This window comes from Anser anser (genome assembly GCF_964211835.1).
Source record: "Anser anser genome assembly, chromosome: 12".
Taxonomy (NCBI): Eukaryota; Metazoa; Chordata; class Aves; order Anseriformes; family Anatidae; genus Anser; species Anser anser.
In genome coordinates this window covers 23,754,303-23,778,072 of record NC_139733.1, presented here as the reverse complement: position 1 = coordinate 23,778,072, position 23,770 = coordinate 23,754,303, and the positions used below count along the sequence as shown (strand labels likewise).

Genomic DNA, 23,770 nt, shown 5'->3' with positions numbered 1-23,770 from the left:
CAGATGAAGGTTGTCTGGTTGCAGAGGGCTATTGGTGTCCTCCTCCGTCTGTGTCCGACCACAGGACAGGAGGGATGATGAGCTCTCAGGTGACCTTTATACCACCTACAGGGACAGACAGCTGACATTGCAGAGTGGCAGCTGAAATGCATGTTTCAACAAAGGCTGGCTTCTGCCCAAGCTGTCACCTTTCTCTGTCAAGCCTCAGTCATGTAAATGAGATCACATGTTTTGTTACAAACTGTAGTACCTAGTTAAATGAGGGACTCCTCAATCACATGAAATGGCACAGCCTCTTCTACTCCTGCTGCAGGATATGAAATCAATGTAGTGACTCATATCCTGCAGAGAGTGCGTGAGGAAGCTGGCTCTGGTCTGGTCTAATCAGTAAGATGAGTGCCATGGACCACCACGGGGGTGGGCTTGTAGGGTGCTGGCAACCGAGCAGTGTGTTCTTGCCGACAGGAGGCACTGGAAGCGTGCCAGACCCGCATCTCCAAGATGGAACTGCAGCAGCAGCAGCAGCAGGTGGTGCAGCTGGAGGGTCTGGAGAATGCCACAGCCAGGAACCTGCTGGGGAAGTTCATCAACATCCTCCTGGCTGTCATGGCAGTCCTCCTTGTCTTCGTCTCCACTGTGGCCAACTGTGTCGTGCCCCTCATGAAAACTCGCAATAGGACGTTCAGCACTTTATTCATAGTGGTTTTCATTGCCTTTTTGTGGAAGCACTGGGATGCCATCTCTGGCTACTTGGAACGGTTCTTGTCTCCCCCCAGATGATGGCATGAGGAATTGGCTGCGTCGCTCCCCTCCCATCACGCTCAGTGAGCAAGCGTGGCAAAGATTAGTCAGCAACTACTCCGCTGAAGTTTTAAAGTGTCCGAGTGAATTTGTTTACATTTAGAATAACGTTTTTTCTCTGCAAGATGCATTGCAATAGTATTTTTTAGATTTTATTCAAGAACTCTTTTTTGGCGAGAATCCTGGATAATTTTTATGTAGCATGGTTCTCTTTGGATGCAAATCTTAAGATTCTTTAAAGTGTACAAAAGAAATAAATAAAACACAGAAATTTGGAGCATACCAATGGGCAATTTAAATTGTGGCTTGAACTACTGTACTAAACCTGTCAGGAAGAGGAGAATGTGTTTAACTTAAGATGAGCAAAGCTAAATGTAGTGCACAGCCTTGAGGGATGGTACCACAGCAAACCTGTAACACTAAACTTTTACTGTGAAGTCTGCTCACATTCCATGTCCAAATATATGGGTTCAGAGTGGTTTCTTTCCTTAACAAGAGAAAATACAACGCATGGATCTCTTCCCCAACTCAGCATCTGGGTTTGCCATTTGTGCTAACCTGGCTTAGAGAAACTTTCTGTAAGGCTGATCAACTTTGCCAAGTATATGAAGTGGAAGCATCATGCCATACACAGTAACCGCACAGTTGTGCTACAGTATTTGAAGTAGTCCTTGAAATACTTATCTTTAAGCAGAAGCCCTTGGTCGCACTTTTAAGGTTTTTTTTATATATGTATATTCACAGATTTAAAAAAAATCCAAACAGCATACTTGAAGAGTGTAATACTCAAACTCTCAGTGCTTCCTTATTGTTTCTAATATAGGATTTTTTATTATAATTATTATTATTATTATTGGGGTTTTTTTTTGGAAGGGGTTGGGAGGGACATTACTTTTTTTTTTCCTTTTAAATAAAGAAGTGATGTTTTTAAATGAAGAAATGCGTGAATAATTGTGAGCCGTCTTGTCCTGAAACAGTTTTGAGGAGGGCAGAAAGCAGTTTCTAGTGCCAGCCTGTCTGGAACACAGTGATGTTCATATGCCATTTACCTGTCCTCCTGTGCATACAGATGCAGCATCACGAAAAACATCTATCTTCTCCACACATTCTTGTCATGCAGGGTTTTGTTTGTTTGTTTGTTTTGGTTTTTGTTTTTGTTTCCAAATGTGAAAGAGAATATGTTTGTATTCCTCATGGTTATCATCTCTCATTCCTGACCTCAGGATAAGAATAAGGAATTTCTTTTCATCCCTTCCTAGGGAACAGATGGATTCTTTTAAGGAAAGAAATACTGATTCAACAGTCCACGTAGAGGAATGATTGTCTTGGAAATCACTCTGACTTAATTTTCAGATAAACTCCTAAAAATTGAAACCAAAGTTTTCCTCCTGTCAGGCTCTGATAAGATCACTTGTGTGTGTTTGTAGCAATCTCCTTTGTAGATTGTATCAGTGCAGTGTGCCATAGACAGCATCCTCTTCTTTAGCTGCAAGGGCAAGTACTTGGTATAGGTACCTTTTCAAAGCTCTAAAGGAAATGTCATTTTCAATTGTAGCTGTCAAGTCCCGGCAGCATGCTTTGCTGATTGTTGGTACAGGCAGTCAGGCTTCACATCCAGGGAATCTGGATTCACTATATATATATATATATATTTTTTTTAATTGGTGCCCCTTTCCACCGTAACAACATCAAGATTCAAATTCCATCTCTGTGAAATCCAAAAGGACTCCAGGACTCTCTTTCAACACCATTTATGGTGTTTAGTTAGATCTTGCTGGTTTTCTTCCCTCTAGGCTTAAATTCTGTCTAGGAACCAAATGTTGCCCCTGTGACCTAAACCAGTTGAGATCATACATATACATACATGGAACATGTACATTATATATATGTATATGTATGTGTGTGTGTATATATAAATATAACGCTTTATGCTCTGATGCAAATTCTGAACTTCAAGAAATTCCCCCAAAATAGGTTAACAGCCTTGAGGGTATTCTGACTGCTGGCAGGGGCAAGCCCTCCACTGTTCAACCATTCTTCTTCCTTCAAAGATTCTGTGTATTCTTTCCATGGTCACAGTAAACTCAGGTACACCCCCCCAGGGATTCCAGCACACCTGCCTTTGTCACCATATGCACAAATCTGCTCTTGTCCTTCTTAAAAAGCAAATTGCCAATTGCAACTTAGTCAAGCCAAAAATAATCATTCTTTCCACAGTTGCAGACAGAGCAAAGGTTGCATAAACATTCCCTATCTGGACCATGCTTCTATCTCAAGTGAAATTCCATTCTGTTTACCACCTTTCTCTGGCTGATTCAAATTACGTGGATAATTGTCTTCTTCCCATTACTAGGTTTTGTCAGAACCAAAGGTGTGGATAACATAAGAAATAAATTGGTACGTAGTTGAAAAGTTTTGTTGCCTTTATTTCTGATACCTAGCTTTTGCACCTGTCTTTTTCTCAGTTTTGATCACACTAAATAGTTCACGGTAGGTTCTTATGCGGTCAAAGTAGGAGGGAGTTGAAAGCCAGTGGATTTGGACACTTAGTGCCACTCATCTGTAGTATTCGAAGGAAGTGTTTGTCCTTCTTTATATCCAAATTTCATTTAATGTCTCAACTGTGTCATTTTCAGAAAATGCCATTTGATAATTTGCCAGAAGGTGCAGGCTTAATAGAAACTTATCACCTCAAAACTGTTCGGTGAAGGCCATGTATATATGGCTCTGGACAATGTCTGTTTGTCTGTCTCTTTCTCTCTCGACAGTTTCTTCCATTCCAGAAAGTTGTCTGCAGTAATGCCATATATGATGCTGCATCCACTTTTCATATCCTAACAGAACTGCCATGTGTTTTGCCTTTTGCATTAGTAGAATGTTTTGGGGTTTTCCTCCATCTTCAATTCAAAGGTCTGTGATGATTTCTGATAGCTTAACAATGATTATATTGTTGGAAATGTGATTCTAGCTTTAAAGCTCCCTTTCCTTGTAAGTGGTTTTGTTTGCTTTCTTGATGAAGCATTCCTGGATGACATGTAGAAGACAGTTTCCACCATGGATGCGAGTGTGCATGTGTGAGTACCTTTTATTAGCCTTCCTTATGGATGTCAGCTTTTTAGTGACCATCTCTGAGTAGCAGAATGTTTCCCAAAACATTTCATATTCAGAGTTGAAGCAATTCTGAAATTGCTTAGATATGTTTAGCACATATCAACTTGGCATATAAAAAGGGAAGAATATAATGGACTGTGTTAGTTAAAAAAGCAACAGCTCCTCAATGAAATTCTGTGGTTCAAAAGAAGTTCATCTGTTTTCCCCCATTTGCTTTCTCAATGTAAGAAAGAAAAAAAAACATGCAAAAAAAATAACATTTTTAATTTTATGAAGTTCTCTTTCCTCTCAGCCTCATTAGTTTAGTTTAATGATTCTGAGCATGCTCACAGCAATTATTTCATTGGTTTATTCCAGTCCTGTGAGATTTTAAGGTCTGATCAGATGAAATGTTGAGTTCTGTACATGTTGCACTGGGACAGAAAAGCACTGTCTTTCAGCTTTGAAAAATATGCATTTTTTAAATTAAACAAACAGGCAGCATTGTAACAAAAGAAGCCAAGCTACAAAGGGGTTCGAGATCGGGTAGTTTTACCAGTTAAGTGAATTCTGAATGTGGCTAAAGAGTTAAAAACCCCGTGTGTCTGTGTTGTGTATGCCAGGTGGTATAGTAGTAGGCAATTGACTTAGCTGTAAGTGTGTTTTAAAAGTGTAAAAAATAAACAGAAAAACTCACTTGCACGGATTGAAAAGTACAGAAATGACACTTGTGAACGTAACACTGTAGTTTATAGATCTTAAGCTGCTAATTGTTGAGAGAGATTTACATTTGTCTTGTCTGATTGTTGCAGATTTATCTGCAACACTTTTACTGTATATAAAAAAATTTAAATAAAGACCTCAGCTATTAACACTGGCCTAATTTGCATGTTTCCATGGGTGCTGAGGGAGGGGATCAAGAAAAAAAGAGGGAGGGTGTGAAAAGTGTGCTGAGCCCTTGCCTGAGAGCTTCAAATTTGAGCAAGTTCTCCATAAATCCTATTATCAAACTTCATCCCATGTTCAGACATACACCACCTGGCCATGGTGAGAATAAATTGGCTGTTTTGTGCAGAGGAGGAGGAGCATCACTGCATTATTCTTCATCCATTTTGTTCCAGTCCCCTGATACTCCCACAGCCCGGGACAGCCCCTGGACAGGGGTCACTGCTGTTCCCCACAGGTATCTGACCAGTTTGTACCGCTTGCACGTCACAGGGTTTGTTTGCCCTCCTGAGCTGCAGTGCTGTAAGCCTCAGTTGGATCATGGGTACAATTAGATGAAATGACTTGCCTGAGAGCTGTCTGAAGAAGGAGCTGGTCCTGTCTGTAACCCAGATTGCCTCAGTGGAGATGGCTTTGGGGCTGGCTCTCACGTCTTTGGTCTTCTTCCTTACTGGGTTTGCAGGATCAGCTCAGTGCTGGGCTGCACATGCAAAGGAGGGTGCATTTCCAGCCACCTGCATTTCTCACGTGGAGATTGTCGTGGAGCAGGTCCTGGCCCCAGCTCAGCTTTGAAGAGGAAAAATTCAGCTGGTAGGACTGCAGTCACTGACCAGCAACCCATTCCCTCTTCCTCTGAGGAAAGGTCAGAGAGCCTTATGGTGTTGGTTGGACCACCACTGTAAGTATAAATATTTTGTCTACCAAGTTTTGCAGAATTTTTCAATTCTTTAGTATTTGTACAAGCTGGGAGCGGGCAGATTTCTCACTGATATGGAGAAAATACTCATTCTTCTTGGTTTTGGTGAGCTGGCCTTGAGAGCAAAGAACCAAGAGGGGAATGGCAAAAACTTTTTAAGGGAAGGAGATTTTTCTCTGTTTTCACAGAAAGATACAAATGCTACAAAAGATACAAAAAGATGAAAGCGCAAAAGCAACTGTTTTCAGTTGTTTTCTCCCCACAGTATCCTGGCAACTAGAAGGCAAATTCCAGCAGGTTATGGATGGAGCAAGTGCATGGGCCTGCTTTTGCTAGAACTGACTCAGGACAGGACATGGGTGTTGCTTGTGAGGTTTAATGTTTCTGCATTCTTTTGAGGGTCACCTGATAGGGGCTGGTTGGACTGACTATGGTTGCTGCATGTGGCCCAGGATCAACAAGAGGGCACAAAGACCAAGGGTGGCCTTCTACATCCAAGTCAACAGTTTTAATCCCACCATTTAGAGGATTAGGAGTCATTACTCAGCTTCTGGTTAGTCTGTGGGAAGTGGTTTGATAGCTCCACCCAGGTCGCTGGAGACAAACAAGGCTGTAGCAAGGGTACAGCTATGCTGGGTTGCAACATGGAGGTGGAGGAATGGCTGACCTTTCTCACTGGAGTACACACTCTTTCAGGTCAAATGGAAACATGATGTGTTGATAGTTGAAATTTGGGCAAACAAACAGTGCTCTACAACAAGACGTGTCTTCAAGTTGTTTCTTAACAAGCAGTAAGTCCACTTTCTCCTTGAAAGGGTTGGTTAGTGGTTCGGTGGCTTCCATTGGAATCTCCCGCACTGACTTCAAAGGTCACCAAAAATGTAAGGAAGTGGGTTCTCTGCTGCCTGAGCTAGTATGCAGTGGAACACCCCTGGTCAAACCAGCTTCCTTGAGGTGTTACGTCCTTAACAAGATTCCCTTTGACCTTAGGGATAAGAGTCCACGTGCTCTGCCTTTCACACCTTGTACCAGGCCTGTGCCAAGGGGCAGAACAGGTAATGCTGAAGCAGAATAGGGAACGCTGCCTGAGGAGCAAAGCAAGAAGAGGACGGAAAGCTCTGGTGGTTTTCAGCCTCCCTCCCCATTGCAGGTTTGCCTGTAGTGCTACCTGTGTGCAGCTGATGTTCAACTTGCTTTGCTACACACAGTAAAGCACTTAACCCTTAAAGGGTTAAATGTCAGTATCTGCAGTGACAACTTCAAGGACATCCCTGTCTCCAATTTCATTGTTTAAGGAAGGAATTCTTATGCCTAACACTATCCCTGCTGAGGGAGTAGGAGCTCAGTGAAGCAGCCGAGTGCGATGCATGACACTGCAGTAGCTCTCCATGTGCTCGCTCAGCACCCCATTGCCAGCAGGTTCGGGCATTGCTGCCGCACCTGCACCTCACCCGCGTTTCTCCAGCTCCTGGATGTGAATGCAAGCTCCGGGTCAAGACAGCTCCCCTCCAGGCTTGTCCTTTAAGTGCCATAGCAGCCAGGTGAGTGGGCTGTAGGTGAGAACGGAAGGAGCGAGAGCTTTCTGTTTGCTCAGGGAGGGAGCCAGGAACCAGGAAGCACGGTTATCTGCGCTCAGGCACACCCTGAGAGCTAAGTGGGCATTTTGGAACTGAACAACCTGCTCGCGTGCGGGGGGATCACGAGGCACGGCGGGGATCCTAGGAAGCGCATGTCACGTTTCACCCACGGGCGCTGCTCTGCGGAAACGTCGTCAAGGAGCCAGCACCCCTGGGCTCTGCGTGTCGCCTCGCGCACGGTGGGGTGGCGTGGATCTGCAGGGTGGGAATAGTGGTGCTCTTCCAGACCTCCCGGGAACTTCGGTTATGTTGCTTCCCAAAATGTGCTTTTGAAATATCTTTTTACTTATTGCAAATAAGCAGGCAGCAGGCAGGGCGGTGACGGGGAGCGGGGCCCAGGTGCAGCGCTCCGTGCACGGACACCGCGGCCCTTTCCAAGGGAGAATCCCGGCCTCTGCCCTCTCCTCGATGCAGGGCACCTTTGCCTGGGGTCCGAGGTGCCCGAGCAAGCCCCGGGCGGGGTTACGGACCGTCCTCACCTCGAGCGTTTAATGAAAGATTTGAGCGGTGCGAATCGGATTCACATTAACCCGAGGAACTCCCAAGCAAAAAGCCTCGACGGGGCCCTCCCGCAGGGGCCCTCTGCCGGCTCCCGCCCAGCCGAGGCTGCCCCGGGCCCCCCGGGCAGCTGCGCCCCGCCCGGCCCGCTCCGTGCCGCCGGCCCCGCGCCCGCCCCGCGCCGGTCTCTGGCGCCCCCTGGCGGCGGCCGAGGGAGGCCGCGGGGAAGCCGCGGGGCCCGGCCCGGGAACGGCGCCGCCTCCCGCCGCTGCCGCGCCTCGGATCCGCACGGGGGCCGCGGGACCTGCCTCGGCCCCGGCCCAGCCGCTGGCCGCGCACAAACGCACCTCGTCTGCGGTGCGGGACGCGCTCCTAATTAAAAATAAATAAATAAAAACGAGAGAGAAAAGCCACGAGACGTGGAGGTTCTCTGGGGGCAGGACAGAGAGCGCAGGGGCCGTGGGCGCGCTGACAAGTCCCCGTCTCCCGGTGCCGCGGGGGGAGGGATCGCGGCGGCAGCGGGGCCGGCAGGGAGCGGCCGCCTCGAGGTGCTCTTTGCAGCAAAATGCCGCGGGCCTCGCCCCAGGCTCTGCTTACAGCCAGCGCCTCTCGCCAAGCGCTAACAGTGCCGTTAATTCGGGGGGGGGGGGACGGACACGGCACAGAGCGAAGGTGGGACCCTGCGGTGTGCGGCAGTGAGGTCTGCCCCGTGGCTGCGGGCTGTAAGGCTATACAGCTGTCCCGGGCAGGGTGCTGGCAGCGATACACCTGTAACGGGGCTGCGGAAAGGTCGCCCGCTCTCCCTGTCAGCAAAAGCAGATCTGGAAATCTGGGGCTCCGCCCTCCCCTCCCTTTTGACTTGTTCTGGCACATCAAGAGGTCACAGGAGCTGCCGTGGAGCCCCTCACAGCATTTTACTAACTCAGGAACTGAGCGAACGGGGATGTCCTATCTGCACTCTGAGTGACCCAGCTCCCTACGTGAGGCCCTGCGGGGACAGCCCAGCCCTACGGCCGTCACCCAGCTCCTGCCTGTGAGCAGAGGCCTAAGGCCGAGACTCGGTGCCTCTGGGCCCGTGGCTCGGGACTGGGCTGGGTACAGGCACGGCCGGGTCTCCCATGGCACCGCCAAGGGGGGTGCTCACAGGGCGGCCAGCTGGTGTGGCGACCTGCTGCACAGGGAGAGCCGGCTTTTCCTTTCCACCACGCTGACTGATAAGCACAAAATGTACCAAAAAGAGAGGGAAAGGTGAACTTGCCCAGTCTCCACAATTGGTATGGGAACACAGGCAAGGCACAATTTGTAGGTAGCGATAACAGCTCTTGTTAGGCTAACCTAAACGTGTTTTGCACACAGACAGCACCAATCAGGAATGCTGATGGCAGTGAAGTACAGCTGGATTGCTACTATCTGAATTAGAAGAAGGTTTTTATTTATGTTCAGCTCGCTTCCTCTGCCCCTGGACGCCTGCACTGCTGACACTGGGCTGGCCACTGCCTGCTGCAGGTGCTGGCCACCCAGGGACCTGCCCTGGCGCTGGCCTCCAGCCCCAAGCCTGGTGCCTGTGGCTGGGTGCTGGAGCAGCAGCGTTGCCCGACTTGGTGCAGCGGTGCTGTAGGACCCCTCGCGTGCAGGCAGCCCCTGGGATGGCACCCGGTTGAGCCCATGCCCCTCCGGGCTGGCTTGGATCAAGCCCCATGCTGCATTTACTGAGGCTGTGGCACCTGGCAAAGCTGGCACGTGCTCCACTGCTTCTATTTTTAAGATGTTCCTATGAGGGTGTGCATGGTATAGCTGCCAGCCCCAGCTTTTTTAGGTGGGGCGATGGCAGAGCACGGCAGGTCAGAAATGGCTGCCCCTGCCCCAAGAGACGGGGTAGCCAGAGGTGGCACAGCCCCAGAGACAGCTGTAACCATGCAGGTGCCCTGGCCAGACCAGTGTGTTTCACACTTTGGTCCCCCTGCTGAGACATCTCCCCCCACAGGACCAGGGCCAGGCAGGACGAGGTCCCTCCAGGCTGCCTGTGCAAAGCTGGTGAGCAGGCAACCCTGCTGAGGCCCCCCGAGCTGCACTGGGTGGCCAGACAGACGTATCACAGCTCACGGACCTAGCTGGCACTCTCCTTGCCACTGACACCAGACATGTCCCTCCAAGTGCACAGTGCAGAGACCACAAGAGCCGTGATCCCCCTCCTGGAGAACCCCAGGGCTCCCTCCTGGCCCACGGCAGCACTGTAGGTCCCACTGAGCAGACACGGTTTTGCTCTGGGAGGCTGGGATCAGGCACTGGACCCCAGCCAGGGGTTTTACCCTGTGGGGATGGGTCTTGAGCAGGGAGCAGGGGCAGAGCAGAGCCAAGAGTCTTTTTCTTGCCACACTTCCCATTTCTGCCGTTTGTGTCCATCTCTGTGGTCCAAAGCCAGAGCACAGCTTTTAAAGGTGCTCTTTTCGCTTCTCCATCAGCACACTCCAGCTCTGACTCACTTCCTTTCCCATTGCTGATCTATCTTCGGCCAGTGCTGAAGGAGGTTCCACTGTGAGCAGCCACAGGCGTGCTTTGGTTTGTCTCCTTCAGCAGGAACATGCTGAGTAACTCCCTGGGTCACACACAGTTGCTAAGGTTCAGGATATACCTGTGCTCCTGCAAGCCCTGTCCCCTGCCCCCCCCGGCTGCTTAGGAGCAAGCCCACATGAATCAGCGCTGTGTTTGTTTGTTTCCTTTTTATTGTTGGCTTTCAGCTCATGTGCGCTTGCCTGGAATGTTTGATTTTTGTCTGGAGCATCTGGAAACGTTCAGAATTTTGGACAATGCAGGTCATTGTCACAACATGTAGGTCATCCATCCCTGCCCTTTCAAAGTAGGAAGATCTGGGCAGGGTTGATTTTATTTATTTATTATTTATTTATTTATTTATTTTTTCACCAGTGAAGCCGCTAACGTGCTCAGAGCTCTGGCTCAGGATGCATTAATTAATCCTCAGGGCATCCTGCCAAGCAGCCTGGAAAGAGCAGCCCTCCTCCAGCCAGGTAGAGGGAGCCGGAGCCGCGTACACCGGGCTGCCGGCTGCGGCTCTGCGGACCAGGCTCCTGGCGCCCTCGGCCGGCGGCTGGGCCGGACGGGGACGGGGTCGGGGTCCCGTGGTGCGGGGCGCGGGGCTCCCGACGTGGGGGCTCGGAGCCTCCCGCGGCCCGGAGCCGTCCCGTGGCGCGGCCGCAGGTGCCCGGTGCCCGGTGCCCGGCGCCCGGTGCCCGAGGCGCTGCAGGGCCGGCCCTGGGCGCGTCCCCTCTGCCCTGCGAGCTGGGGCAGGGGCGGTTCTTGTCACGCTCAGGAAAAGTCAGATGAAGCCTGGTGCTTTTCCACCTTGATTTACTATCAGCTTTGACAAGCTCTGTCTCTTGGCTCCTCCGATACTGCCAGCTATGTCTAATGCTGTTGATTTGATAATATATCTAATCTGGCTTTCTTGAAAACGGCCAGTATCTTGGAGCTGCTGTTCTCCTACTTGAACCATCTTCCTTCCTTGTGCTCTTTCTATCTTTCCCAGCTGGGGCCAATCTGTCCGGGAAATAGTCCAATTTGCTTCCATCTGATGGGAGCGGATCCCAGCTCAGTTCCCTTCATCTACTCCGGAGTCAAAATCAGCCTGGGTCATTATTTTGAAATCATTCATATTCCTCCTCTGCATTTTTGCTGCTGCTTTTCTCCCTCTGTGCCGTGTCCTGCAGGGAACAGAGGCAGTGGTGAAAATCTTTCTTCCTCCAGGGTCTGCACCAAGTCACCACTACCCATTCAGTGCAACACAGGTGCTGCAGCCCACACAGGATAGTCCCGTTTTTAGCCCCTCTCGTGGCCTGAGGAGGAGCACCAGTGTCCCAGTGCATCGTCCCAGCAGCGAGCACGTTGCAGGGCCTTGGCTCCCACCTGTGGGGCTGCTCCCAGAGGAGGGGTGCGGCAGCCCTCAGCCAGGGGCGAAGCTGGCGCTGGCCAGGGCATAAACACCAGGGGCTGGGCCCTGCTGAGCTGGACTTGCCTCATTCTGGGGGAGAGGGAGAGAAGGGAAGACTGGTGCTTTCTGAGGCAGGGGGGACGATCACAGCCAGGCTGTCCCTTGCACTGGAGCATCCTTGTCTCACAAGCACCCAGCTCCAAATGTGCACTGGGGATGAGCCCAGACCTTAGGCATGAGCACAGCACTGCAGAGCTGGGGGGTGTTGGTGTGAGCTCAGACATTGATCAGGGCACCATCACAAGCCGGTCAGGTTGGAGGCTGCAGAGGCGTCCGTTCATCTGCATCACTTCTCGGGCGGTAACCCCGCTCCATCAGCACCGTTGGATGGGACAAGGGAGCTGCTGGAACTCGGCTCTCATCCTGGGCACGGGTCTGGTGCCCAGCACCAACAGCCCCTAACGGCCCTGATCAACCCCACCTGGAGCCCCAGGGGCCAGGAGCTCGTTTGAGCTCAGGGCTTAAAGGCAGCGGAGGGGGGCTCTGCTGGAGCTTGTCCTTGCTCAGTATGGAGGGGCTGTGTCTGCGGCACCCAGGTCTGTTCTGCAGCTGCTGAGTGAATTGCTGGTGGCTGTGTGCACAGATCCAGAATCAAACAGCTGGGGCTCTCAGCCCCGAGGAACATCGTCAGCAAGATCAAGAGAAGTTGCTTGCACCCAGCTCTGAAGCACAGCCATGCTGAGAGCTGTGCGTGGTTCCTTGCAGTGTGTGGAGGCCAGGGCTGTGCTGGGGGCATCCTGTGGAGCTTCAGGTGGGTGAGGTGAGGCATGCAAGAGGCTACTAGGACACCACCTCTTTCTGGGGGGGCCTTTGAGCATCATAATTGCAGTAGTGCTTGCCGTGTGTGCCTCCCATGTCCTGGGGAGCAGAGGTTGGTAAATGCTGGGGCAGCGCTCCCAGCCTGCCTGCCTGGGGGCTCCCGGAGTGCCACCAGTCACCATGGGTTGCACAGGAGCTCGGCTGGCATGGCCCTTGGCTGGCCGATGTGTTTAGGTGGGTGCCTGTGACTGCAGTGGCTGGGCGTTGCAGGGAATGGTGTGTCTGTTTGGTTTTCTGTTTGTGAGCTTGTAAGCAGAGTATTTTTAAGCTTGTAAGTAGATGAATGCAACCTGTGGTGGAGTCCAGCACTCCTGAAGGAGGAAAATGACATGGCATAAAGTGGGAAAAGCAGAACATGGTGCATGCATGTGCTGACTGAAATAGGGCTGAGTGCAGCATTTCTCTGTGATGCCTGTAGAGGATGCGTGCTAAAAACAGTCACTAAGCTTTTTGTAACTTGGTGGTGAAAAGAGAATTGCTGCTGAATTGTCTAGTTTATGGATCCACTAAGTTAATCAAAGGTGATTGATAAGCCTCTGCCAGAATGAACCATGCTGTGGGCTTATCTGTATAATCCCTGTTTGTGCATCTAAAGACTGATAGAGCCAAAAATCTAGACAAAAACATAGGGTTGAAGATGTATGGTAATGTTTTGGAAATTTAATTTAGTGTAGAAAATATCCCTTTTAAAGATGTTATTAACTGCTGTCAAGTGACAGCCATTTGGCCTTCACGTGCCCTAGATGAATTCAGTGAAGTTGTATCAGACCTCTTCTGAATGTACCATCTATGCTGCTAACCAGGCTTCTTCCCTGGCACGCTCTGGATGCATGAAATCTGCATGATTGCTTTGTGATGGGGCTTGTCAACAAAGACTACAGCTGGGTTATGAATCACTTTAATTTGTCATGTGAGCTGGTTTCACACCAATGTCTCTAGAGAGAAAATGCTGGAAGGTTGGGGGAGGGAGGAGAGGGGATGTCAGACACAATCCCCCTACCCTGGTTCTTGATGGAAATGTTTCTCCATCTTCACCAGCTAATGACTAGTCCTAATTTAATGGAATGAAGTGAAGTGGCCAACATAAAATGTATGTGTTTTGTTTTCACATCTGAGTCTAACATAGCCACAAGTCACAGTCTGAAATGATTGGGGGTGTTATCAGTCACACAACCTGACATTTTGCCAAAAGGTCTCTTTTGTCTCTTCTCTGAAGTGTGAAAATGAGGGATGTTATTTCTTGTGTTCTGTAAAGAAAAATGTGGGTTGCTGAGTCTTAAGAAGCCATTAGATGAAGGAAACAGAAAAAGGAAGAAGACAGGAAAGAAAAAATCCTACTAAACAACAACAAAAGAACAACCAGATGCCTTCCTTCTGATAATCACGCAAATACTGGACCTCTAGGGATGCTTAATGGAAGACATTTTAGGAAGCACCTGAAAAATTGCCATGGAAGTTTCCCAGCCGTCGTATTGTCTACTGCATCCTTTACTGGGATGGTTGGGGGGTGGGGGTGGGGAGAGAGGGAAGACAACAAAAAGTCAAATTTGATTGTTTTATTTTGTATTTATTTATTCAGTTGTCATTAATAACAAAAATGAAACTACCCACCCCTGACTGAGTTCCCTTGGCACTTAGTTAAAGTATACAATTATGCAAAATAGCCAGACTCCCACTGCACATTATCCCAAGCAGCAAAAACATAAACCAAACATAAGCCCTTCCACAGAGACAAATTACTCACCCATCAAAAGAATTACTCACTATGGACAAGTAGACTTTTTACAAGGTTGACTTAAGTGTGAAGATGAATGTTACAGCTGGTGAGAATTCATTAGTCAGTGAATGTGCAGCAAAGGGGGGAAAAAAAAGAGATAAGGAGACATGGATTTTTTTTTTGAGGGGAAGAGGTCTTACAGTGTGCTGCTTCAAAATGAAGTCTCTTCTTCCTTTCCCAAATCAGAGAGATAAATGATCATGTGTCAAACTTTAAGCTCTTAATTATCCCTAATAAAACAAAAATACTTTCCTCAAGTATATTTGCATCAGTAGATAGCTTGCAAACAAGACTTTGCTCCCTAAGAGAGAGGCAATGAGTGCACAAACCCCTTTTTCTAACGCTCTCAACATGTTCCCTTTTTTTTCCTGATACGTACAGAGCCAGGGATCTGTATGGCCACCTTGTGATCTGGCTGTTTTGTGGCTCTCTTGGCATTTGCTAGTGTCAGGGCTGATTAATATGCTATTGAAAACCATCCTCTGCTTGTCCTGAGCAGCCAGTACAACTCCACGGATCTTCCCAAAAAATTAGGAATCTGGCCTCGCAAGGAGCAGCTCCCCACAGCAGCCGTACTGCAATCCTGGTAAACAACATATGTGATGATGAGCTGCTGAAGCTGCTGTAAAGGCATTTGATGCTTTTGCATTTCTGTTCCTGCGCTGCAAGCAGAGCCCACCTGTTGGCAGCATGAAAGGAGAGGCTAAAATTCAGCATCCGTGCGTGTGATGACTGCAGAGTATCACAGTCCCTCTGGATGAGGGTGTCAGACCCCACAACAGCAGAGCACACCTGGGCACCCAGCTGCATACCTCAAGCTGAAGCCAGCTGTGTGGCCAGTGGGCAACGTGCCCGGAGTCTGTCTGGCATCTCTGCTGGGCATTACGCAGGCCTGGGGCTGCTCCAGGACAGCTTCCCTGGCTACCTGGTGTTTCCTAAGTCTGTTCATGCTGCAGTAGCTTCCAGGGATGCCTCCCTCTGCTGTCTGAGTCCACAGAGGTTGAGCACATGAGCAGAGGGAAGAGCTGGCCCACTTGTAGCAAGCAGACCTTGGCTTTTTTTGTCTGATTTGGGAGCAAGGAGCTCTAGCCAGTTGTTGTGATTAGGTCCCCGTGCAAAACAGATGCAAAGTTTTGTGCAACAAGTGAAAAGGCATAAGTGAACCGATACAGCTTCTCTTGCTCTCTTTCCCTATCTATTGTTTAGGATCAGAGCTATTAGATCTGAAGCTAATTAAGTATGAGACCCTAGCACAGGAACAAAAGTATTGGCCACTGGTTCCTTTAATGATTGTCTGGGAGCTGGAGTGTGATGTTCCTTTGGCACAGGGGCCACAGACAGTCTCTTGTCTCTTTTGACTTCCCCTTCCCCCAGCTTTCTGTGTAGAAAGAAGGAAAGAAAAACAGGTTTGCTAATAGTGCCAATCTGGAGGCAAGAGGTACATTTACATTCAAAACCTGGCATGAATGTCCAGCCGGAGGAGTTTCTAAGCAAGGCAAAAGCTAGCAAATGAAAGAAGTTGGGCAATTACGCTCATTTGTCTGCCTTGTTTTCACTGAAATAATTCAGGCAAGGCCAACTGTGTTACTCAGATTCTCTAAGGTATAATTTAGGCATGAGTTGTTTACAATCAACTCTCATTTGCATCAACTGGGAGAAAAACATGGGTTCTGTTGGATATTTCAACCAGCGAGTTAATTACTAGTTTAACCACTAATATTTATTCAACCTTCTGCATCAGAGCAGCCAGCAGGCCAGATCTGCCACTCTTGCTGCTGCGCTTACTCTGCAGGTTTCATGCAAGAGGGAGAGGAGTGCAGTATAATTTTGCTGAGCAGGGACTGGTGCCACAGATGGGTTAAGTGAAAGCCCTGGAAACACTGGATCTGCTGGGAACAACATGCACTTCCTTTCTGCAGTCCCAGGAATGACCTTAAACAAAACTTTTGTTTGCTGTGGGCCGTGCTCTGTCGTCCCTGCTAGCCGTGATTATCGAACGGCTTAGCAAACGGCTCGATGGAAACAGGACTGCTTGTGGGATAGGAAACCTCAGCGTGCGCAGGAGCTCAGGGACTGGTCCCCAGACTCCTACTTTTGTAAGCGTTGCTCAGAGGAGGCTAAACACTGCTCAACAAGGCTGAAATGAACAGGGCAATTGATTGATGGCTTTGATTGAAACCAGAAGTAAGTTTTGCTGTTTTCTTTTTAAACATGGGTTTAAATAGACATCACTTAGAAGAATAATGTCGATCAGAAGATAAACCCTGTGCATGAGAGGACCCTGAAGGTGAAGAGTACCATTAAGGAGGTTAAAAGAATCTGCCCCTGTATGACAAGCTGTTCTCTGTGTGAGAGGACAGAAAGCACCGGGAGGGAGATAAGGAGATTACGAGGTCAGATTCCAGGTTACGGAAACCTCGGTGGCTTGCTCTGTCCTGGGCACCTCTGCATGGGCTGCAGGCAAGAGCCTAATGTGTGCCAGCTGTAGTGGGTTTAGTGCTGCTCATGTCGCTCCTCTGGGAACTGGCCCAAATCCATCGGCTAATTCTCGCACACCAGCAGCTCTTGGGGTAGGAGAAAATTTGGGGTTTGTAGCTGCCTGGCCTGAAGGAGCCTGACAGACAGGGAGGGGAAAAGCCCAGTATTTTGTGATAGGTCCCCTGAGTCATCTAGCAAAACACGTTTTCCTGCCATAACCCCGGCAGACCCGGGGTCACCTCCCCTGCCGGCTGAGGCTCAGGGCTGGGGTCCTGCCTCGGGTCGGTGCCGCAAGGCAGGCGGCAGGAGCTGCGGGTCCGTGGCTTTGGCTCCAGGAGGACCCAGAAGCTGCCAGAGCCCGAACCTGGCCTGACAACATCAGTAAAACGGGTTTGTGCCAATCCTGGAGAAGAAACCCTACTGCCACCCACCCCCAGACTGCCACCTTCAGCACTGAGCCAGCACCTGCAGCTTGTTAGCCCTCGTTAGTATTAAAGCTTCTTTTTGCTGTCTCCAGATGAACACCGTGAAGCACAGGGCTGGTGCCATTTTCCTAGCCTTTCCAGGGACAGGGTGGCCCCAGTTCAATGAAGCGGTTGCTCTGCTCTCTGTTATAACACGTCACTTGTGTTAAGCTTGGGTAGGGCGACGTTGTTTGTATGACTCGTTCTGTCCTGCTAGGGGTAGAAGACCCCCCTAGAAGGGGGAGTTCTCCTGTGACATCCACAACCCCTGAAATACATTGTATGCCTATGTACAATGAGATGTGGATGTGAAAATAGCAAAAAGACCACTGCTTAGGAAGATGGAACGGCTGATAGTCAGGGGTCAGAAGTACCCCAGTCTTTATGGTGTTTATGTTTTAAAACAGTGAGTTTTGAAAGGTCATTTTAATTATTTAGGCTGTTTGTTTGTCTCTTCTTTTTCACTTTCCCCAGCTGTACCAGCAGGTTGCCCCTTCTTTTTGCTTTACCACTCTTGCTGCTCAGTTTCAGGGTCACAACTGCTTGTGAGTGTAGAGCAATGGGTGTCATTCTACCAGGCTATCCACATAATCCAAAGAAAAAGCTCTTTTCACTAGTTTAAAGAGTCACATGAATGTTTCCATTAGTATGCAGTTTTTAAACTTTGGTTTTTTTTACAATATTGATTTTGTGGTGAGTTCAGGCGCAAATACACTCACATGCATGCAGGCATGCTTATTCTACATAGCCTATTTGCAGCCTAACCTGTCTGCTAGCTCTCCTTGCTAGTGCTCTTCCGCTACAAAATCTAAAATGCTACAACCAATCCAACATAGGACTTGCTGACATTTTAAATGTGTATGTGCTTACGTGTTTTTTTTAGGTATATATGTGTATATACATGTGTGTGAGAGACTTAAATTTTGGCTTATCTTTAAGATTAATGGATGTGTTGACTGCACATAAGAAATGTGTAAACCTCTAAGACTGTTGAGGTCACTAAGGAAATGTCAAGAACGAAATCACACTGTTTACAATATGTCCAAAAATATACAATACCAGACGACACCCCACAAGCGACATTATACTGAAAGACAGCTATTAGAGGCAATGTAAAACATATGCTGTTGGACTCCGCACATCAAAGATTTATCTAGAAATCGCAGATAGCAGGCCATTGTAAGATATAGGTATGAAAGTATTTTAGGTTCCCTAGTAAAAAGTAGTGGATGAGTATGTTTGTAACTGACACCTACTAATTACTGGTAAGATACTGCAAGAGGCTGACCCTGTATCTCTATTCAAATGCCAGGGCACAGTGCAAGAACTGCAGGACCTGATCGTCCCATGCGGAGAACAACGAGGTTGAGGAGGACCTTCTTGTAACAGCCAGGTACTACCTTGCCCTTATTAGAAGTGGCACAGGCATGTTCCGGGCAGAATTTGTGTCCAGGTGGGGATGCAGGGTAGGGTATGGGTCTGGCAGCAGGCGGGTTGGCTGGTGGGGGGCTCTTGGCTGGAATTCAGGGTGGGATGGCGCTGGGGTAGAGGTCAGGGTGCTGGAGGATGGGACTGTAACGCCGTGAGGCCCCCTGGCAGGGTTAGGGTTAGAGATGCTGATACGCTCAGTTTATTGCTATGAATGATAATTACTGCCAGGATAAGCCCTTGAGATGATGCTGTCAAGGGCTATCTTAACAAGGGCCATGGCTGGGACTGGCTGAGATGGGGAGGCTGGGGTTAACACCAGCTGGGGACTGGGCTAGCAGAGACTGTGAGTCAGCGTTACAGCTGGATACAGAAGTTATGGGACCACGTGCTGGGCTGGGTTTGGCAAGGGCTGGATGCCTGACCTAGACCTAACGCATTGACAAGTGACTTGAAGCTAGAGCTGACCTTGGCAGGAGCCCAAGAATTTGCACGGGCCCTGGGTCCAGCGGTGTCTGCTGGGCTGGGTTCAGGGCAGGTGGTGGCTGTGGCCGCTGGGCTGGCACCAGCACAGGCCCTGTTGCAGGGCTGGGATGCCACCAGGGACGCATACAGGTTTGCCGGTGGCAGGGCCTGCTAGGCTGAGGATGTTCCTGGAGCTGTTTTTGGGGGTTTGCTCTGTGCAGCAGAGTGCTTAGAGCCGGGCATGCCAAATAGAGAGTTGACTCAGCTTGTGAGGTTTTAATCAAAATGCTTAGGTTTGTATTAAGGTGTGCAAAGCAAACAGTAATTATAAAGTTAACCACATTTCAACCCTTTCACTTAAAAGCACATAACGAACATCAGTGCCGAAGCCTCAACAAGTCCTGCAAACATGGGAGAGAATAGTGTCAAAACTACTGAGGTAAGTCAAATCGCTCTGAATTAACAAGGGTGGTGTGGACCGTAATAATATATTTACAGCCTGGTGATTATTCTGTGAGAAAGAAGGGAAGGGTTTAAATCCTTGTTTAGTTTAAGCTGCATTTTAGTGCAGCCGGCCCTTCAGTAGTACACAGTTAAAAATGTAGTCTGTCAAATCCCGCTGACATATTTTGGCAATAGATATTTCCTCTAATTGAAAGCAATTGTTGTGCTGTAAGCTTTCCTCCTTTCCCATTTGTTTTGGTTAACGGGTAGTAGTGGCCTGTCTACTTAAGCACGTATTGAGCAACTGCTCACTGGAAAGTTAGCATATTGCAAAGAGTGTGGCACGATCCTGCCTGACTTCATAAGGAAAAACTTCCTCCGGGCTTTGGCGGGGGACACTGAACAAAGCTGGTGGGATCAGCCCCGCTGGCTGCCGTTGCAGGGCCTTGCCGCTCGGGTCAGCTAGGGGCTTCGTGTGCGAATCCTGGGGTAAGAATCAGGCTCGCTTCCAAGGCGGCCATGCTTTGTTTTGAACAATCAGCCCGGCCCCCGCTGCGAATCCCACGAGGGGATGCTCTGCTTTATGTTGCGTTCGCTTCCTTTGCTGGGAGCCAAATGCTGCATCCCACGGTGCTGGAATTCAGTCAGAAGTAGCGGGACCAGAGCTGGGGCCTGACATGGACGGGACGCGGCCGTCCCTGCGTCGGGCGCTGCTGTGGCTCCGGCAGCAGCACCGGTCCTTGAGCGGGCTGGGCCCCCCGCCCCGGGCACGCCGCTGCCCAAGCAGCACCGGGGGCTGCTCCCTGCCCCCCCTGCACTGCCGCTGGCCCCGGTACACGCTCAGTTTCTTGCAGAGCAGAGCTGGAGACATGTTTGAGCTTACTGGCTGTGCTTCCAGCCCCGATGGGCTCTGGGGGGCAGTGAGCGCTGAGCACTTTCTTAACCTCTAGAGAGAAAACCAAAAAGCAGCAGGTCACAAAGCGGACCTGTGGGCAGGTGGGGAGCCTGCTGCTGCTGCTTCCCAGCTGAGGGCCCAGCCTGTAAAACCAAAACTCTTTTCCACCTCAACACTGGTGTCAAATCCCAGCACAGCCTACAAAACATACATTTTTCATTGCCTGGTGATAAACCTCCTTGTCTGGAAAATCCTGCCATTATTGTGTGTGTGCGAACTTTCACCAGCACTGAATCCATCATTAACCCAGAAGGAGACCTTTTCATGCTCGCAACCTCTGTCTGCACAGCTCCTCTCTGGAGGCGAATCCCTCACGGTGAGCACGTCAGCCGGCTGCACGCTGCAGACAAGGTTATGACTGCATTACACACTCTGCTCTATATTACGCTGGGAAAGGTTCATCTTCGAAAACAAAGAGATTTGAGGGGGAAAAAAGCATGATTCTTCTCAGAAAGCGCCACATGTCCCCATAAATCCTTCTCACCCTTGCTCAGACCAGGGCTGGAGGCCAGCAACACGGTGGCAGTGGAGCCTGCCAGTGCAATTCCTGCAACAGCCATTTGCAGTGAAGCCTGAGCCCACACCACAGCTCATGCTTAGATTAAAGGACGTTTGGGAAGGGACCTTGCCTTAATCTTTCTGCTAAGCACCTAGCAGAATCCCAGTGTGCTAAATCATTAGTAATAACAGCAATGACAGTCTGGCCTCCTTCTACACGAGCTGTGCTCACAATACAGATTAGTAACAATAAAATAGGGACTCAGTCCACGCTCATCCAAAAATATACTGAGAATTGCTAATCAGTCTATTTCCAAGCCCTCTGTTATTTCTGAGTGCCCTGAAGTGCGTTTTTGAGCACTTTGCTGATGCATCCAGCCTGATGACACTAGGCACTAACAACTAACTGGACAAAGCAGGGTGGCAGGCAGGACTGGACAGCATCAGATAAGTGTGGTGATCAGGAGCAGTTCTTGTGCAGGTAATGATTTCTCTGTGTCTGAGCGCATCTCTGCTCACCCTTAGTTCCCCTTGCACTTCCTCAGCACCTGCAGACCTCCTGGCATCCTCCGTCCTGCCTCTGGAACCCTTTCCTCAGAGAGCCACCAGCAGCCTCTCTCAGGATGAGGACAGTGCGTGAGCTGGACCCCTGCTCTGGTCCGGTACAGCTATCCATCGGCCATTTTGCATCGTTATGTATTTGAGAGGGAAAGAAAGCGGCCAAATGGATTCAAAACAAGTGCTGGTGAATGTGAATCTACCCTATGGTCTCCCACTAGCCTGCCCTGCAATCTTATAGAAAATGAACCAAAGATCCCACTTAGAGGCAAGGTGTGAAGGAGATAGACAAAAATGAGACCTGGCTGTCTGGCCCGGAGCAGCGGTATATTCCGATGTGACCTGGTGCGGGCGGGCGACTGCCCAGCGGCAGCTCCTGTGTGACCGAGGCCGAGCGTTGCCTTTCCTCTGCCAGGACGTGAGGAGCCCACCCCGTGGGGGCGTGCGGTCCGCGGCTTGTACCCACAGCAGGACCGTGGCTGCTCCACGCAGCCCCGCACGCCTCTGCCCTCCTGTGCAGCCCAGCCCCAAGCACCTGCGGTACCCACGGGGTGCCCGCACAGAGGGAGAGGTAGCCCCGCGAGCCTGTCCCGTGCACGTCTGCTGAGTCAAACCCCACCATCTCCCATGTGCAAGGGTGAGTTTTCTTCCCAAATCCACAGGGCACTTTATGGTTACCTTGCACACAAACCCCACTAAATAAATAGATGTTTATGCCCCCTGTATTAAAGTGATTAGGTCCCTTTTTTTTTTTGACAGTGTTGAGTCAATATAACCTGAGTAATTGCATGAGTAACTCATGTTTCCCCTAAAGGGAAACTGTTCTCGTGTAAATATTTATTAATAATTAAAGTGTTTTTGAGTTCTTATGCACACAGCCCCTCTCCCCCACAGAGATATCTGAAAAGCTGTTGTCTTTAAACCTGCACAGGAGTCACACAGGAAGGGATTTTGGCAGGGGGGTGAATGCCTATTGCAGGAGGCATGTGGTTTAATTTTGACCTTTCCTTTTTTCTTCCTGAACAAAAAAATAACGGTGAGATCTGTGTATGAGAGATTTAAAAACCTCTACTACTCCATTAGGAGCATTACCCTGAATACTCACTAGAGCTTCTAACAGCCCAGATAATAGGGGTGGGAAATCATTTCTGGAAAATATTCCCCTCAAAGCATCTTACCAGAGGATTGTTTCCTAACAACAACAATAAAATCTTTGTCAAACAATCCTTCAATACCACAAATATTTTGGCTTTAATTGTATCAGTGTAGCTAACTGCTCACCATAGGAAATGGGAGTCAGAGCTCCTGGGGGATTTTTTTTTTCTTACAAAGCAACTACTGAATACCTTTGGGTAAGTCAAACATTTTTCTATGCTCTTTGGCCTATATTTTTTTTTTTAATTTTTAAATGACTGTAATCTGGAACCTAATTTGATATGCCTTAAAAGGCTGATTCCACATGGAAGATGCTCTACTATCAGGATAAGCAGCCATAAGAAATCCTAAAATAGGCAGATTAAGGGTTTGGGATCATGGGGGTTTATTTCTATGCAATTAAAGACACGATCACATTTAAATATTGCTATCTTGTAGTTTAAAAAAAAGATCCAACAACTGGGAGTCCCACATTCAGAAACAGCTAATAACTCTACTAATTAAGGATATGATTACCAGAGACAATGAGTTAGATAGCACGAAAGCACAACATTTAATTCAATGCACATTTTCGGTGGACATGGCGTGGCCAAAGCAGTTGCGTATTAATTAGTGCTCTGAAGAGAGCAAGGAGGACAGGAAGGGGGTGAGGAAAATTGGCAGGTGTAGAAATGAGATTAGACAACGACAGAGGATTTTCCTCTCCAGAACAGAAGTCGTGCAGAATTCTCATCAGCCTTGCTAACATGTTTTGTATAAATGAAAATAAGCATCACGAGAACGGGCAGGGTGGCAAGGCACAGCGTGGGGACAGGAGGGAATGCAGTTTTCCAGGGCTCGTCTGATTTCCTACCCTTGCTTTAAATGCTGACAGCTATTTGTGGATGGTGAGGCGCTTCTTTACTCAACCCTGTGCAGGGGACACACTCCCCTACGCTCCCCTGTTGCAAGGAGACCTGTGCTGTTGTAATAATACACAGTTGTAGCTGCATGGTGAAAGCAAGGCTACAAGCTTCCCCTGTGCTTTCCTCCACACGTGGGTGCTCCGGCTAGGT

At 49.1% G+C, this 23,770-nt stretch overlaps 1 protein-coding gene and 1 long non-coding RNA gene across 28 annotated transcripts in view; both read left to right on the top strand.

The window, feature by feature from the left end:
- Window positions 1-4,763, top strand: part of TMCC1 (transmembrane and coiled-coil domain family 1) — a 153,344-nt gene extending 148,581 nt beyond the window's left edge. For all 27 annotated transcript variants that reach the window (XM_083795573.1, XM_083795572.1, XM_083795571.1 and 24 more), the window contains one exon: window positions 466-4,763. In XM_083795573.1, the coding sequence (XP_083651699.1) occupies window positions 466-780 (315 nt within the window). In that variant the 3' untranslated portion in view covers window positions 781-4,763. The remainder of the gene's footprint in view (window positions 1-465) is intronic.
- A 7,393-nt stretch (window positions 4,764-12,156) lies between these two features.
- On the top strand, window positions 12,157-21,858 carry LOC310880166. The gene is made up of 4 exons (XR_014571491.1): window positions 12,157-12,425; window positions 18,525-18,605; window positions 19,470-19,544; window positions 21,548-21,858. It is a non-coding gene; the product is annotated as an uncharacterized lncRNA (long non-coding RNA).
- Window positions 21,859-23,770: the final 1,912 nt, after the last annotated feature.